At 41.4% G+C, this 15,579-nt stretch overlaps 1 protein-coding gene across 1 annotated transcript; it reads left to right on the top strand.

Moving 5' to 3' along the window:
* Positions 1-1,358: 1,358 nt before the first annotated feature.
* On the top strand, positions 1,359-13,580 carry dhrs11a (dehydrogenase/reductase 11a; the record flags this gene model as incomplete). The annotated part of the gene is made up of 7 exons (XM_080850725.1): positions 1,359-1,490; positions 9,693-9,902; positions 12,026-12,120; positions 12,824-12,953; positions 13,138-13,230; positions 13,314-13,379; positions 13,539-13,580. The coding sequence occupies 7 exons, from the start codon at positions 1,359-1,361 to the stop codon at positions 13,578-13,580; spliced, it is 768 nt and encodes a 255-aa protein (XP_080706851.1).
* Between the last annotated feature and the right edge of the window lie 1,999 nt (positions 13,581-15,579).

Below are 15,579 nucleotides of genomic sequence, written 5' to 3'. Positions count from 1 at the left end.
TTTTCATAAAGGTAGCCTTTATAAATAATTCAATAACTGGAGTGGTTTGTAACAAACTAGGCTACAAAACAAGTCATTTGAATTTCATTGAGGGAGATAGGCCTATCTGGCTGTGTGACTCATCTTGTCTTCAGGCCTATGGAAGACACATCTTTCTGACTAAACATTATGTCAAAATGTTGTTGCAGTAATCAAGATCGCTTTGATCTATAAGACCTAATAGGTCAAATTCAAAATATTGGAAATGTCTTCCTCAAATCTTCTCTTGCCTCACGATTTTGTCTTAGTGATATTAGACTGAAACCGCGTTCACAGTCGGCGCTACATGCTTGGAATGTGCCGCAAATGTCAAGAAGTTGTACCAGATCTGGAAAAAGCTCACTTTTCAGCGACCAGGTTACAATATCAGAAAATGACTTAAGCAGCCCGCTTTTCCTTTTTTTCATTAACCATGAACTTTGCCGCCGAGCAGAATTTGCAGATCACGCCACTCCTTTCTTCATATGTAAATATGTCTGAAAGTTGTATCCTACCTCAGTTTGGACTATTTCATATATCCACTCATGTTTAAACATTAGGCAGACCTTTTTCTGCGGCACCTGCTCTGCCTTTCTTTTCGCCATGGTAGCCTATAATAACTGCTGGAGCAGATCCCCCAAGAGAGCTAAGGCTACTTTGTACTTTGTATGTAAACATTCTAACGCACATCCGGCTTGGTTGTCTGATATGTCAGTATTTTAAATGTTTATTACCTAGCCTACATCCCCTTTGATGCTCAGATTTTAAGCCCTAAAAAAAATTGTTTGTGCGGTCTGAAAAATGTGCGTGGTCTGCAAAATCTATTGCGCGGCCACTTCGACTGGCCTGCGCGGCCGCGCGCGCGCAGTTTAGAGGGAACATTGGGCACCACGCTTATTGCTGTATGCGAGGGTGACCACGTGAATCACCTTTAGTCAGATAATAACGAAATCTAGCCTACGAATTCATTTTAGATTTTAGTGATCATGACAATAGTTAGCGTGGAACTATGTCCATCCATCACAGCAGGGGAAAGCGATGGCGACCAAAGGTAGCCTCGTTTGGCATGCTGTTTAATATTTTAATCCCGAACGCAGGGATTGGGTGTTATCTAAAATCCTGTCGTAGGCCTTTCTTGGAAGCTTCCTAGGTTCCATGCGGGTTGGACAGTGCAACCGCCCGCCCTGCAACTAACTGAAGTGATTGGTCAATATTGAAGTTAGGCTAATTGAAACCCTGACGATACGAAATCGCGCGGAAGTGGTCAATTTGGCACTGTCCAGTGTTTGTATGAAGAAGGCTATCTCATTTTTTCATAAATCCTCATCTGAACCTGAATAATGGAACGCTGGGAAGGAAGAGTTGCTCTTGTAACAGGCGCTTCGGTCGGGATCGGATCGGCTGTTGCACGGACGCTCGTTCAGCATGGCATGAAAGTGGTGGGATGTGCCAGAAGTGTCGATAAAGTAGAGGTGAGTAGTAAAGCTACGGTATCCGACGACTAACGGATACACTTTCTGTAATATTTATGATACATGTCGTTGGCTTGTAATCCTACATTTAGGTTGCAGTAGTTCTTGGGGAGTTATCAGTTAAACTGACCATGCTGTTCGTACCGGGCAGGATCAATTCTGACACTTGGAGTTTAATCCAGCAACTCTGTCAGTTATTAATCCAGAGACCACCAGAGGCCGTCTAAATGCAGTAGCAGAGGTCCTCGGCTCTGCTAATAAATCAATTGATCATAACTTGTGACTTTATTTATGACTTTATGCCAGATAGTATACAGATAATTATATGTATCCTCAATCAGGGCATTGCTGCAAAAGAGCCCTGTGCTCAGTCAATTCTCCCTGAATAAATAATGATGATGATATGTTTTTGGCCATAGTTGAAATGTGATTGGATCTATTAGACTGTTAAACTACAAACAACACCCACAGAAGAAAATGCATCATAGTGTTCTTTCTTGCATTATTGCGTAATTATGCTAAATCTATAGGCTAATATCCAGCATGGTTTATATTTTCGAATTGAAATTTGTCATACAATTGAATTCACACCCTCTCAGGTGATGTTAAAATTCAGAGTGACTATTGAATCATATCTTTAATACTGGTAAGGTTCCACTAAGGGCTCCAATGTTGAAGCAGTGAAAGACTAAGTGAACCACAGGAGGCCATGTGTGTCGGATTTTATTTGTTTTTCAGGAAATTACAAGTGGGTTTCCAAGTCCTATGACTTGTTTTTGTTTTGTTAAAGAGACAGTCTATATTAAATATTAGCTCCAGGGCTATTTGGTCCCTCCTTAGTTAAAAAGCTTGGTTGCTGCTATATGCTTCCCTTCTGCTTGGCATCCTCTTGTTTAAGATCCTACCTCAACATGGCTTGTACATAACACCTTTAGCCTCAAATGGGGCATGTCTTCGCCTGCTCATATATCTGAGCTTTTCTGTCAGGTGTATGTAAATAATAGGCTGTTGATGGCTTTGTGCATTCCAAAAAACAACCAACAGTTATGGTTATCAGTTACCATTACAGAGTTGTTGTCTAAAACTAGTGCGCTAACCAGCTTATAGCCAATAGAGTTGCCTTGCAAAAACCAACACAGCACAGTTGCCACTGATGAAAGCTAATTAGCTTGCAAACTGATGTATTTTGGTGATTTTAGCAATATTGCTGTAGCCTGGTATAACCAGACTCCTATTCACTTTGTGAAGAGGTTCTGGCCACGTTCCATTAAGAATTTTTGAACATGGTGGTTAAAATTGACAAGACATAACTGACAACCTGCAATTGCTGGAAAATTTGCTTGATTTTGTAAAAGCATAAGATCGCAAGATCTTGGAGCGATTTTTTTCAAGTCATTGCATTCTAATGGATGTAGATTCCTAGTCTTCTAGGCGAGCCACCGTGCGCAAGACCGGAACGGCAGGTATAAATTCCCTTTCAGGCTGTATTTACAGGTGACCCAATTTCAATTATTTTGCTCCACATGTGGCACAGAAGGGATATGTGTTATGAAGGTATAAACAGGAAAAGCAGATGGAATCGGATATTCTTAGATCTGTTCCGGGCCTCATTCATATTGAGAAATAAATCCGATATAAATCGGATATCTGCCAGTGCGATCTAAACAGGCTTAAATGACAATAGATTTGGAGTCAAGCTTTGCCTTCTGTTCCACATCAGACTGAATGGACAAGCATATCTTAGAAGAGGCTGTGTGTTTGGCAGCCCTTGCAGGCCTGTCTCCAGAGGGACAGCAGCTGAACGGAGACTATTGAGATGGACGCATGTGGTCACCATGGGTTACCTCTTGGAATGGTGTGGGGGGAATGCCAGCTCAATCAATACAGGACCACACTGCCAATGCCTGCTAGCTCAGTCCTGTCAGCTACTGTTAAATTAGTTCAGTACACTTAGTGTTATAAGTGTATGCAGGGAAGTCAATTATACAACAGTGTTGACAGAGTTATAGTTCATACTTTTAACTAACTATCACTTAGACTTGGAAACAATTATATCCCATTAACACATGACTCACCTCAGCCAGACCAACAGTCATAGGCAACACCCATCATGGTGTAAACTTACGTAAGTAATGGCCTTGGGTATCTCGATTTTTATTGCTATTTCATTATATAATTTGTCCTTGTGATCAACAAAGGAGACCTGAGATTATGTGTGGCATGTCCTCTTTGTAAAATCTTGACATTTTCAGCATCCCTGAAGTGTTGCAAAGGCATAACTCAAAAACTGGCTGCGACACAAGGTAGATATGCTCTCTAGGTGCACTAGGTTTTTATTGCCCCGCATTTGCACAAGCTGTGCATGTATGTTTGAAAGGTCATGTTGACATCCTCAGACCCCACATGGAATCATTAATGGAGCATTCTGCTGACCTTGCTTAGGGGTGGTGGATGAGGAGGGGTGAGAGTTCGAGGGCTCTAGGGTGTGGCTTTGGTAGTAGCAGAGGTTCAGTGCTCTGCTTCATCATTTCATAATGGTCATTCTAGATGTGGATTTAGGTTCACTTCATTCACTGGATCTTGCTTCACTGAAGTCATATGGAAGATTCGATTACAAATTAGTAGTTTATATTTAAATTGAAATGAACTAAACAGGTACATTCTTCACATATTTGAGGCACCAAGTAAAAGTGTTCAATCATGATGAGTAAGAGAAGTCTTCCACCTTTCCTTGGGGAGCTGAAGGGGCAATGAATTACAGACAAGACCTGGGAAAGGGTCTAATATTAGTGGTACACACCTATGTACACATCCAGTAGACTATCAAATAGGTTACCAATCCCTGTGAAGTGGCCATTGACTATAGTTGTTGACTGGACCACTATACTTGACCTCAAAGAAAACCAGGGACACCGCTTTTCTCAGTGAGTACCGCAGGTACCTTAGTGAGTTTTTGGAGATCACAATGATTTTCTGCAAAGTCTGTGTTTTGCTTTCGCTAGAGATCAGGGTCAAGGAAGCTGCAGAACTGCTTTTCATCTCCACACACACTCTGTGATAACATAAGGCCTGTGATGGTAGTGTCGGTTCACTAAAGGATGGGATATTTCAAATAGATGTACAGTGACATATGTCAATTTACTCTCTATTGGTACTAAAAACGTAGTGTAAATGGACAAGCAGTATACTACAATTCATGAAGCATTTGAGACAGTTCAATGTAAATTCCTTTCTGTTAGGTCATGTAGGGATGATGAGCTAGTTTTCATACTAAGCCAAGCACTACTTTTTTTAGGCGGAAAGTACTTAATCACATTTCAGTGACAGCCATTGGATTTGGTTTGCTTTTCACCTTGTTCTTTGGCTCTAATCAAAGTGCCCTGTCAGTAATGAAGTGTGTGTGTGTGTGTGTGTGTGTGTGTGTGTGTGTGTGTGTGTGTGTGTGCGCGCTGGGGGTTGGGGTTTCATAGCAAGGATGACTAGTTTTGACGAATGCAAGCTTTGCACTATTATATCAGTGAAATCTTAGTCATCATTGTTGCTGTTGTATCACCCACATATGTAAATGCTGACCGTCTCAAAATTCTCAAGATTTAATCAAGACCCTAAACAGACAAGTTCCTTTGTTTTTAGGTGGTTTTACCTGCATTTTATTTGACCTTTATTTACCTGTGCAGATGTATGTCTTTAGTGTTGATATACCAGAAGCCAAAGCTTAATATCATTGTTAAACTTTCCATGAACACTAAATTTACACCAGTTGAAACAGAGTTCAGTGGTCATGAAATATTCTCTGAATGGTTTGCTTTAGACAGCAGTATCAACTATCTTTCTTCCTGACACACTTTAAAAATATGAATATGATTGTTTATATTTGTTTGGAATTTAACACAGATGCATGTATGATCTGAATTTACATCATGATAAGTGAAGATATCTTTTTCCACCTGATCTAAAATCTGATATTTTTTTGCAGATGGCAGTTACTTCTGTCCTCTGTCCATGCGCTAGTGCTTCTTTGTCCACACGTCCTCTTGATACATAGTTGTTCACAGAATAGCAGCCCCTCAGACTTTGACAAGTTACAGTTTTGCCTCTGCTGTAGCAGTTATGATGACATAGCATTCTGCGTAGTCCTTTGCCATAAAGGCCCTTTGGATGCATAGAACTGCTCTGCGGGAAACATACTGATGCTACAGCTGGCATGAATGCCTGTGGTTGAGAATGTGGGAAGAGACTGTCGTGATTGGATGAACTAACTGGCATAAGGCTGAACAGCGAGTGATCTGAGTTCACAGAGTTCAATGCACCTCAGAGAGGGGGAATAGGACAGAGTGGGCAAAACCAACATCTCAGAAACTGACCTAGATTGATTTGCCCACTGGAGTGGGACTTAATGGAATGGAATATTTCTTTAAAAAAATGTTTTTCCAGCTGTACCCTGGAGTCTTTTAAACAGAAATCTAAAGAGGTACTCAGATGACTAATGCATCCTCTCCCCCCTCAGACAGAGATGGCGCAGCCCTTCTCTAACTGGAATTTTTGACAATTTCTTTTAGCAATGGACTCCTCTGAAATTAGTGAACAGCCACAGCCAGGATCACTGTGGTCTCCACATTTTATCTTCCAAACCTTTGCTCGAGAAAGGTTTAACACACTGGAGAGATGTTCCTTCAGTTCATGTTTGTTAACGATCTGTCACAGAAGTTTGAAAACAGTGGAGATTTCCTCAGAAACAGTGACCCAACCGAATGCTCCTCCCTCCATTCTCTCTGTCTTGTTGTTTAAACAAAGGGGGAACTTATGCCTGATGCCTTTCTGCAGAGTGTAGCGCAGCATCTGCTGTTACAATGGCAGCAACTCATGACGCACCAGAGCCACTTTCATAATTCTCTCTGTCAATTAACCTCACCACGACACTTCACATCTGTGAACCCATTCTTCCTATTTACTTGGAATTAAAAGTATGGAGGATTGTGTCTGACCTTGACTGCGGTTTCAGTGAAGTTCTTTTGACTTTAGTCAACACAGTATTTTAAGTATTGCGAAGCTGTAATCACAAATAGATAACATTCTACACCTTTTAAAAGTTCTCTCATATCAATGTTAGTGCTTTGTGACTAGTGACAGTGTACTTTTGAGAAACAGGTTTCCACATCTTATCTGTGGGTAGTCACTTTTGTATGTAAGACACAAATGTGAAGGCCTCCTCTATGGTCTAACATGTGACAATTTGATGGTTGTGTAACTTAGCCACAGCATTTTAGAGATGTTCTCAACCACACCCACCATATCAGTATCCCATCTTCTTTCTCACCCCGCTCCTCTCTCTCACTCTTTTTCTCTGTCACTGTCTCTACGGCTCACCGCAACCACTAACTACCTGGGAATGTCTACATGGCTTTGGTGTCCTCTATTTATAGTAAACCCATTTTTTTCCATTGAAAAACTGAACAATGGGAAATGTATTTGGATATACTGGTCGGTACAGTGTTTTGCACAACACTATCCTCAGTCTCTTCCCACAAACATCTCATCCGTTCAAGCCCTTAGTCCAACTCTACAATGGTGATTTACCTACACAGTACCCTTCTTAATTAGCCCATAAGATCCACCCAAAGTTCACAGTTCAAGTCACAGAACAGTTCCATGTCAATGTCTTGCTTGTCAATCTTGCTATTTGTCTCTTTATCTTTCTGATGTTGGATTTTTCCTTCCTGTACTGCCAAATGGCAAAAATGATTTAGAAGTTATCTGGCCTATTTTCTGGCACTCACCGTTCATTTATGGCTCTCGGTGAAAGACTCTCTCAGTGCTGTTATCAGTTGGAGGGGAAGGCATTGAATGTGTGCTCTTTCGCCGACCTTTGGACTGCCTCTGCCATAAGACATGCTTTCTTTGTGGTTGTCTTCATGTGTCAGTTCTTTCATGTTCGTCACCATCATTTTTGTCTTTAAGGGTGCAGTATGTAGCATTTAGAGGGATCTATTAGCAGAAATAGATTATAGTATTCATAATTATGTTTTCATTTGTGTATAAATCACCTGTAACTACAAATTGTTTTGTTTTCATTATCTTAGAATGAGCCTTTCATATCCACATAGGGAATGGGTCGTCTTCTATGGAGCCTGCCATGTTGCACTACCATGTTTCTACAGTAGACAAGAATGGACAACACTTGCTCTACAGAGAGCCTTTCGCGTTTTTAAGTTGAAGTGGCAGCTTGAATTTGAGGGACAGTTGAAAAAGGGGGAAGAAAGAAGCGGAATCAGTGGTTGCTGTTGCTAGCCAACCATTTTGTGTTAAAGAGAAGTTTGAGAACCTACATTTTGACAAATCGAGGATCATGTTTTTTGCTGGGCAGGTCATTTAGCCTACCAATCTAAATGCAATTTGTTGTTTGATAGCTTTGATAACATGGTTATTGGCATAGTTACCAACACAAGTAACCGTTCCCCCCGTGTCATTGTTGAAAAAGGTCAAATTGCCACCAGGATTGAAATGCTATGTTTATGCATTTAAACTAGAATTTATCTTTGTCATTTGGACCCAAAAAGACCCAGTGATGTTACTGAGATCAGCCCACTACTGCAGAAAATTATAGTTTTAAAGACTAAATACAATTTCTAAATGTCTATCTGAGGTAACCTCATCACACCACATATTACGGCAACACTGCGATTGTAGACAAAGACATAATCTTGGAGGTAGATATTGGCATTTGACAGACACAGATTTTCAGTTTGTTGCACTCTGCAACCTTGCCAAGTCCTATACGCCTCACCTTTAAGATTTGCTTGTCAAACACACAATGGTTGAGTCTGCTCAAGCAATTAAGAGGTGTCATGTGCCGCAAGAACATATTGCGATATTTGCAACCTGCAATTGCGGGAAATCACATGAAATTGTAAAAACGCAAGATTGCAAAAAACCTGGGGGGACTGTTTAGTTATAAACGTGCAGGTGGCATTCTTTATCCCTGTTTTGTTTCTCACACTCAGCTACCTGCACTACTCTCAGTTGTGAGAACCTACATTGTGCAAGTGGCAGTTAATGTCTGCTTGGGGAAATTATCTAATTTGCTTGTGACCATGTTTTATCGCACTTGCAACATTTGAGAGAAATCAGATGCCATATTTGAGGCTCCTAGATAAAACTGTTGATGGTGTAAATGAGGTCCTATAGAATTCTCTTGTGATATATTTTAGTAGTATTGATTGTCCTTCTTAGGGAGTAGCTGGAATTGTTTTAAAAGTTTTACACAAGACAATTCAACATCATGGTGAACAGAAAGATAGCACAAGTGTGTTTATGTGACTGCAGGTACATCATTTTGTGTATGCTCATTTCCTGTCCGTGATCCGATCTTTGAGAACCCCCTCTCTGGCTGTCTTGCATTCCTCTCCCTGTTCCCATGGTGATGGCTGGACTGACGGGGGCCATGCAAGAGCTCTGCAGATATGGGATGGCCAACTTCGGGACACCACCAGTAATTTTTACACATCAGAGACCCAGTCTCTCTGTACTGAGAAAGGCATAACAACTGTTCATTTTCTTCTTAGTGTCTCTTTTTATCCTTCAGTTGTTTGCATGTTACAGAACGAAGTGGACAAGGGGCCAAGATGACCCTATTTTGAGTTGTCTTATGTTTGTGTTGTTTGTGTAAATCATTCTAATTCATGCCTGGGAGGTTGAAAACACAGAACAGGATATCATACAGTCCAACTGTCTACTCCCTCAGCAATAAGATGAACATTATTCTGTGTGCTACAATACAACAATTTGGGATCGTTGGGGGTACGAAAGAAAAGACTGATCAACTGTTTTCTAATTAGTAATTCAGCAGGTTGCCTTGCATTCAGCCATCTCCCACTTACTGTGATACTCTATTACTAGTGTTTACAAGCAGCGTTGTACCTAAAATATTCATAAGTCCCAAAATAAACCAAAAATAAGTCCATCCTTTGATCGATTTAGTTTTTGTCTGTGATGTCATTGTGTCAACACAGAAACAAGTGATGTTAAGCAAACAACTCTAAAGCCGGATGGGATAACCGTTTCATAAGGTTATTGTAAGTGTTCGCATGTTGTGTGTCATCGTGGCAGAGGACCAGTGTCCTTGCATGGCCAGGCTCCCCTTCAGCCCCTCTCTGAGCCCATGCTGTTCTCCTGGGTGAGCTCCAGTCTGTTTGGCTGTTTCAGAGGCTGGCGGCCGAGTGCCAGAGTGCGGGCTACCGAGGCACCCTCTTCCCTTACAAGTGTGACCTGTCCAACGAGGAGGAGATCCTCTCCATGTTCTCCGCCATCAGGATCCTGCATGACGGCGTGGATGTGTGTATCAACAATGCCGGACTGGCCCACTGTGAGCCGCTGCTCTGCGGGAAGACAGACGCCTGGAGGAACATGATAGATGTGAGTGAGGAATAAATATGTGTGACAGGGGGGGATGCCTACATGTCCATTTATCTGTCTTACCTGCCAACCGACATGGCATCAAGTTTTGTTTTCACATAAATCATTAATCATTGCGTCCACATGATAATCCTTCTCCTAAAGGAGAACCCAGTACTGCTGACTCCATTGCTTCAACCCTTTTTTGTCAGCATGTTATCTACCTACTGTTGACAGAGAGAAACTCAAATAGGTTCAGCAGTGGGTAGGGCTAGGGCTGGGCTGGGCTGGGCTGGGCTTGTCTTTGTGCGGGGTTAGGGTCAGATTACAGAAAGAACACATGATTCATGAACTGTGAAATGGGCTACCCAAAACACACATATTTGCTTTTTTAAGGCCCTGTGGATGTCATTCTCTTACCGTAGGTGGTGTGGCATCCAACAACGTAAACAGAGAATGCTTAGGTTTACATTTAGCCATTTGTCATTCTTTTTCTTCAGTTATTTCTTGTAAAGTAAACTGTTTAACTTTTTCTTTACCTATGACGTCAGATTTATCATATAGCGATAACACATGTTCACTAGCAAATTATATTATTCCACTTGCGCAGATATAAACTGCCGCTCACACAATTTCACCAACTGAGAGTAGTGCAGGCAGCTGTGTGCGAGAAACAAAACGGGGGGGGGGGGGGGGCAAAGAGTGCCACCTGTGTGTTTTATAACTATGTGCAGCAAGCGCACAAAGCAGCCACCATGCAAGAGAGAGTTGCTGTTGCTGCGAGCACAGGAGGGCACACAGGTGCTCTCGAAGTTTAATTCTGCTCGTGCGAATCAACCTGACTTTTGTGAGGGCAATTTGGGGGCGGAAAACAAAGAAGACACCGGCCCTTCTATGATTGGTCACTTTCAACACACCCACACAGACCCCCTTTGAACCTTGATTGACAGCTTGATTCCAGATCCTGGAAGGCCGGAGCTCTTACACATGAGATAACTAAATTGCCAGTTTCATCTCCGATAAGTAGTAATATCACTAACAGGCTGATGTTAGCCAGATTGATTGTATCTAGTATGTTCTAGTGTTAGGCTGATGTATTTTTCCATAGGCACGATATTGAGATGCAAACTCTGAAATGTCCATTACAGTGTGTCTCAGAGGCTATTAGTAATCAAGCATATGTATCTGTTGCTTACCTAGATTATGTGAACATACTTATCAACGTTTTATGTGAACTTTCCGTTGAAAGTGACCAATCGTAAAAGGGCAGGTGCAGGGGCGTAGCCACGTGGCCAGCATTGGTCAGAGAATGGACTTTGAGAGCCCGTGTTGCCTCCTGCGCTCGCTAACCAGAGACACTCTGGTCCGAGGTGGCTGCAGTTGTTCACTTGCTGCTTAGTTCTGTTGGCGTATGTGGAAATGTATGTCTCCCCATGTTTTGCGCGTGTGGAAAAATACAATTCGCTAGTAAGCATGTTTTAACGCGCTCGCGACATATGATGTAAAACTGACGCCAGATTTGGACTAGTGCCTTGCGCTACATGATTATGCATCTTCCACACATGCATTCCAACACAATCACACCACACAGTTCCATTTGTAGAATCTCATTGGCTCCCCCTGTGGTGTGATTCCTCTGAGCTGTTTGACCATTCAGGACTTCTGAAAAACACTTAGAGGCCTACATTTCTACCACCTGTCCATCTGTTGCCCTGGTATCCAAGATTAATGGGAGCAGTAGGACAGTGTTTAGGAGCATGGCAAGAGGGAGAAAGAGAGAGTCTGAAAGAGTACTTATTGTTAGCCTGTCTAATCTGGACTCCGACCCGGTTCTCTCCCTGTTCCTGCTCCTCCTCTTGCACGGTGGGCCTGCACTAGCCAGGTTACTCACGACAGCCAAACTGACTTCAGCTGGGGCTAGGCAGGGTGATACTCTGTTAACACACACAAGGGTCAGAAATCACTCAGGACCTTTGGCTCCACCATTCCCTGACTGGCTCTCTGAAGCACTCATCTCAGTGACTTGATTTTCAAGAAGATAAAACGTTTTATAAAGTTTTCTGTTTGCATTTGTCTTAAAGTTTGAGATTTGTATGTGTTGTTGGTGGAAATTGGTGCGATAAGATCATTTTCCATCGTACCAGGTTAATGTACTAGCCCTGTCCATCTGCACACGAGAGGCCTTCAAGTCAATGCAGGAAAGACACATCGATGATGGACATATCATCAACATTAATAGGTACAATAAAGCCACACACATACACACACACACCCGCACACAAAGACACACTCTATTTTAAAAGGAAATGAAACCTTAACAGGCAAACAAAAAAACAACACTGAGTTCAATTGAGACTAGCTACCCTGTGGCCTCAATGAAGGCTCCTCCCATCAGGATATGCAGCTTAAAATCCACGATACCCTCCATAGACACCCACACATGATACACCCATACATGATACCCTACATAAGCACCCATACATGAAACCCTCCATAGACACCCATACATGATACACTACATAAACACCCACACATGATACCCTACATAAACACCCATACATGATACCCTACATAAACACCCACACATGATACCCTACATAAACACCCATACATGATACACTACATAAACACCCACACATGATACCCTACATAAACACCCATACATGATACGCTACATAAACACCCACACATGATACCCTACATAAACACCCATACATGATACACTACATAAACACCCACACATGATACCCTACATAAACACCCATACATGATACCCTCCATAGACACCCATACATGATACCCTCCATAGACACCCATACATGATACACTACATGAACACCCACACACATGATACCATAAACACCCACACATGATACCACAGACACCCACACATGATGCCTACACAGACACCCACTCACTGCTCTGTCTGTTTCCCTGAGTAGTATGGCCGGCCACAGGATGTTTCCAAGTGCAGACGAGCACTTCTACTGCGCCACCAAGTATGCAGTGACCGCCCTGACGGAGGGCTTACGACAGGAGCTACGAGAGGCCAAGACCCACATCCGAGCCACAGTGAGCAGAGCAGCACCTCCACACATTCCCTTCACCTTTCATCCTCTAAGTTCTAACCCAGAACCCAAATAAAATTTTCGTCTGATTCTGTGTGAAAATATGGCGCTTATAAATCTCTGTCAGTGTGTTTTGCATGTTTTTTTTTGTTCTTTAATGAGATTACAAGTTTGTTTTGTTTCCACAGTGTATATCCCCGGGTATAGTAGAGACTGAATTTGCCTTCCGGCACCATAATACTGACCCAGAGAGGGCGGCTGCTGCTTATGAAAGTATAAAGGTGTGTGAGCGGATGTGTTTGGAGACAGTATGTGTGGCTCTGTATTTATTGGCTCTTAAAATAAACATATGTTTTTTTTTCAGTGTTTGAAAGCAAAGGACATAGCCAATGCTGTCATGTATGTTGTTAGTGCTCCTGCACACGTCCAGGTAAATATGAAGCACCTCTCACTAGCGAGCAAGCTGTTGGTAATAATAGTAATCTTTCCTTTTGGCTTTTATCATACCTAAAAATACACAGAGTATTAATAGAAAGTGTGGAGTTTTTAAGTATTGTTTTCCAATTTAAAATGTTCTTTTGTAATTTAGATAGCAGATATTCAGATGTGGCCACTGGAACAGGTGCTATAGCAGGAGGATGGGTACACAGTAGCCTAACTGGAGAATTCAGATGAAAAATACTGTGTTGGCAGCTGGCCAGCAGTTCACCAGCGACACCTGCAGGTGATCACATATAAAACCTAGTTCAGAGCCAGAAGGATACAGAACGCTCATCTCACGGAAACAAAAAAACGCCAACACTGTTTTTTGGAGGGATACCATGCCCCTGGCTGGCAGGATGTGTAAAAATGACTGTAGTGTTTGCAACGTCAAAGTGTGTGGTTGTCAATAGCCATTTCAAGAAAACAACTAACAAAACGAGAGTTGCACACTTGCATAAGGTCAGCTGTTTGACCGGTTTTTACATAGTTTTAGGTCATACCTACATTACATACATAAAACGTTTTGTTGAAAGACATAAATGGGAGAAAAGGAAAGAGCAATAGTTACTATTATTTTGGTATGCATAGAGTCTTAGTTAATAGACCAGCTGTAACTGTCGACTGAAGGAATCAACCCAGTTGATTGTTTGGTTGTCTTTTTCTTAGCCTGTAATCTTCTGCCATAATGATATTAGCCAGTTAAGATCCTTTTTTAACCTTTCCCAATTCTTTAGAAATTGTATAATTATGTACCAATATGTAGACCAGCAATGTATAAAGAAATTTGTAATAAGAAAAGAGTCCGCTTATTCTTTGTTGCTGTCTATTGGTATTCTCAAAGCATGGAAGACAACCTACTAAAAACAAATCGACTACCTGGTTTCTAGGTAAAAATCGACTACCTGGTTTCCAAGAAAATCACAATAGCCATGGGTTAGATAGACTTTTAGGCCTCAAAAATATCTCTTTCTACTGTACCTCAGAGTGGACTGTTGTACTGCAGGAACTTCAAGATGAAAATCACAACCTTTCTCGTAAAAAGGAAGATAACAGAACTGTTTTGTCATTGTCCTCACGACCTCAAAGTTTCTCTCCAAACTAAAAAGTGTAAATATAAAAGGTTTCTAACATGGGTCTGCATTGTTTTACCTTTAATCGTACTGGACTGTGGCCTAAGAACTATTTTCAGAGTAAACTGTAGGTGGGGATACAGTAGCATCTCGTGTATAGTGAATATAGTGTACTATAACACGTTTAAGGCTGCACATGTATAGTGAGTATAGTGTACTATAACACTTTAAAGGCTACACATGTATAGTGTACTATAACACTTTAAAGGCTGCACATGTATAGTGTACAATAACACTTTAAAGGCTGCACATGTACAGTGAGTATAACACTTTAAAGGCTGCACATGTATTAGTGAGTATAGTGTACTATAACACTTTAAAGGCTGCACATGTATAGTGTACTATAACACTTTAAAGGCTGCACATGTATAGTGTACTATAACACTTTAAAGGCTGCACATGTATAGTGACAAACACTTTAAAGGCTGCACATGTATAGTGAGTATAACACTTTAAAGGCTGCACATGTATAGCGAGTATAGTGTACTATAACGCTTTAAAGGCTGCACATGTATAGTGTACTATAACACTTTAAAGGCTGCACATGTATAGTGTACTATAACACTTTAAAGGCTGCACATGTATAGCGAGTATAGTGTACTATAACGCTTTAAAGGCTGCACATGTATAGTGTACTATAACACTTTAAAGGCTGCACATGTATAGTGAGTATAGTGACTATAACACTTTAAAGGCTGCACATGTATAGTGTACTATAACACTTTAAAGGCTGCACATGTATAGTGAGTGTAGTGACTATAACACTTTAAAGGCTGCACATGTATAGTGAGTATAGTGACTATAACACTTTAAAGGCTGGACATGTAAAGTGAGTATAACACTTTAAAGGCTGCACATGTGTAGGGTACTATAACGCTTTAAAGGCTGCACAGTTTGTAGCTGTATCTTACATACTTTTTGATCACAAGTAGAGATGCAGGTTCTTAGTCTGAATAATGGGACCATTATATTCAATAAATGATACACACACAAAGAAACACTGAATACTGTTGAAAT

The sequence above is a fragment of the Sprattus sprattus genome (genome assembly GCF_963457725.1).
Source record: "Sprattus sprattus genome assembly, chromosome: 1".
Classification (NCBI taxonomy): Eukaryota; Metazoa; Chordata; class Actinopteri; order Clupeiformes; family Clupeidae; genus Sprattus; species Sprattus sprattus.
This window is presented reverse-complemented; position numbering and strand designations above follow the sequence as displayed.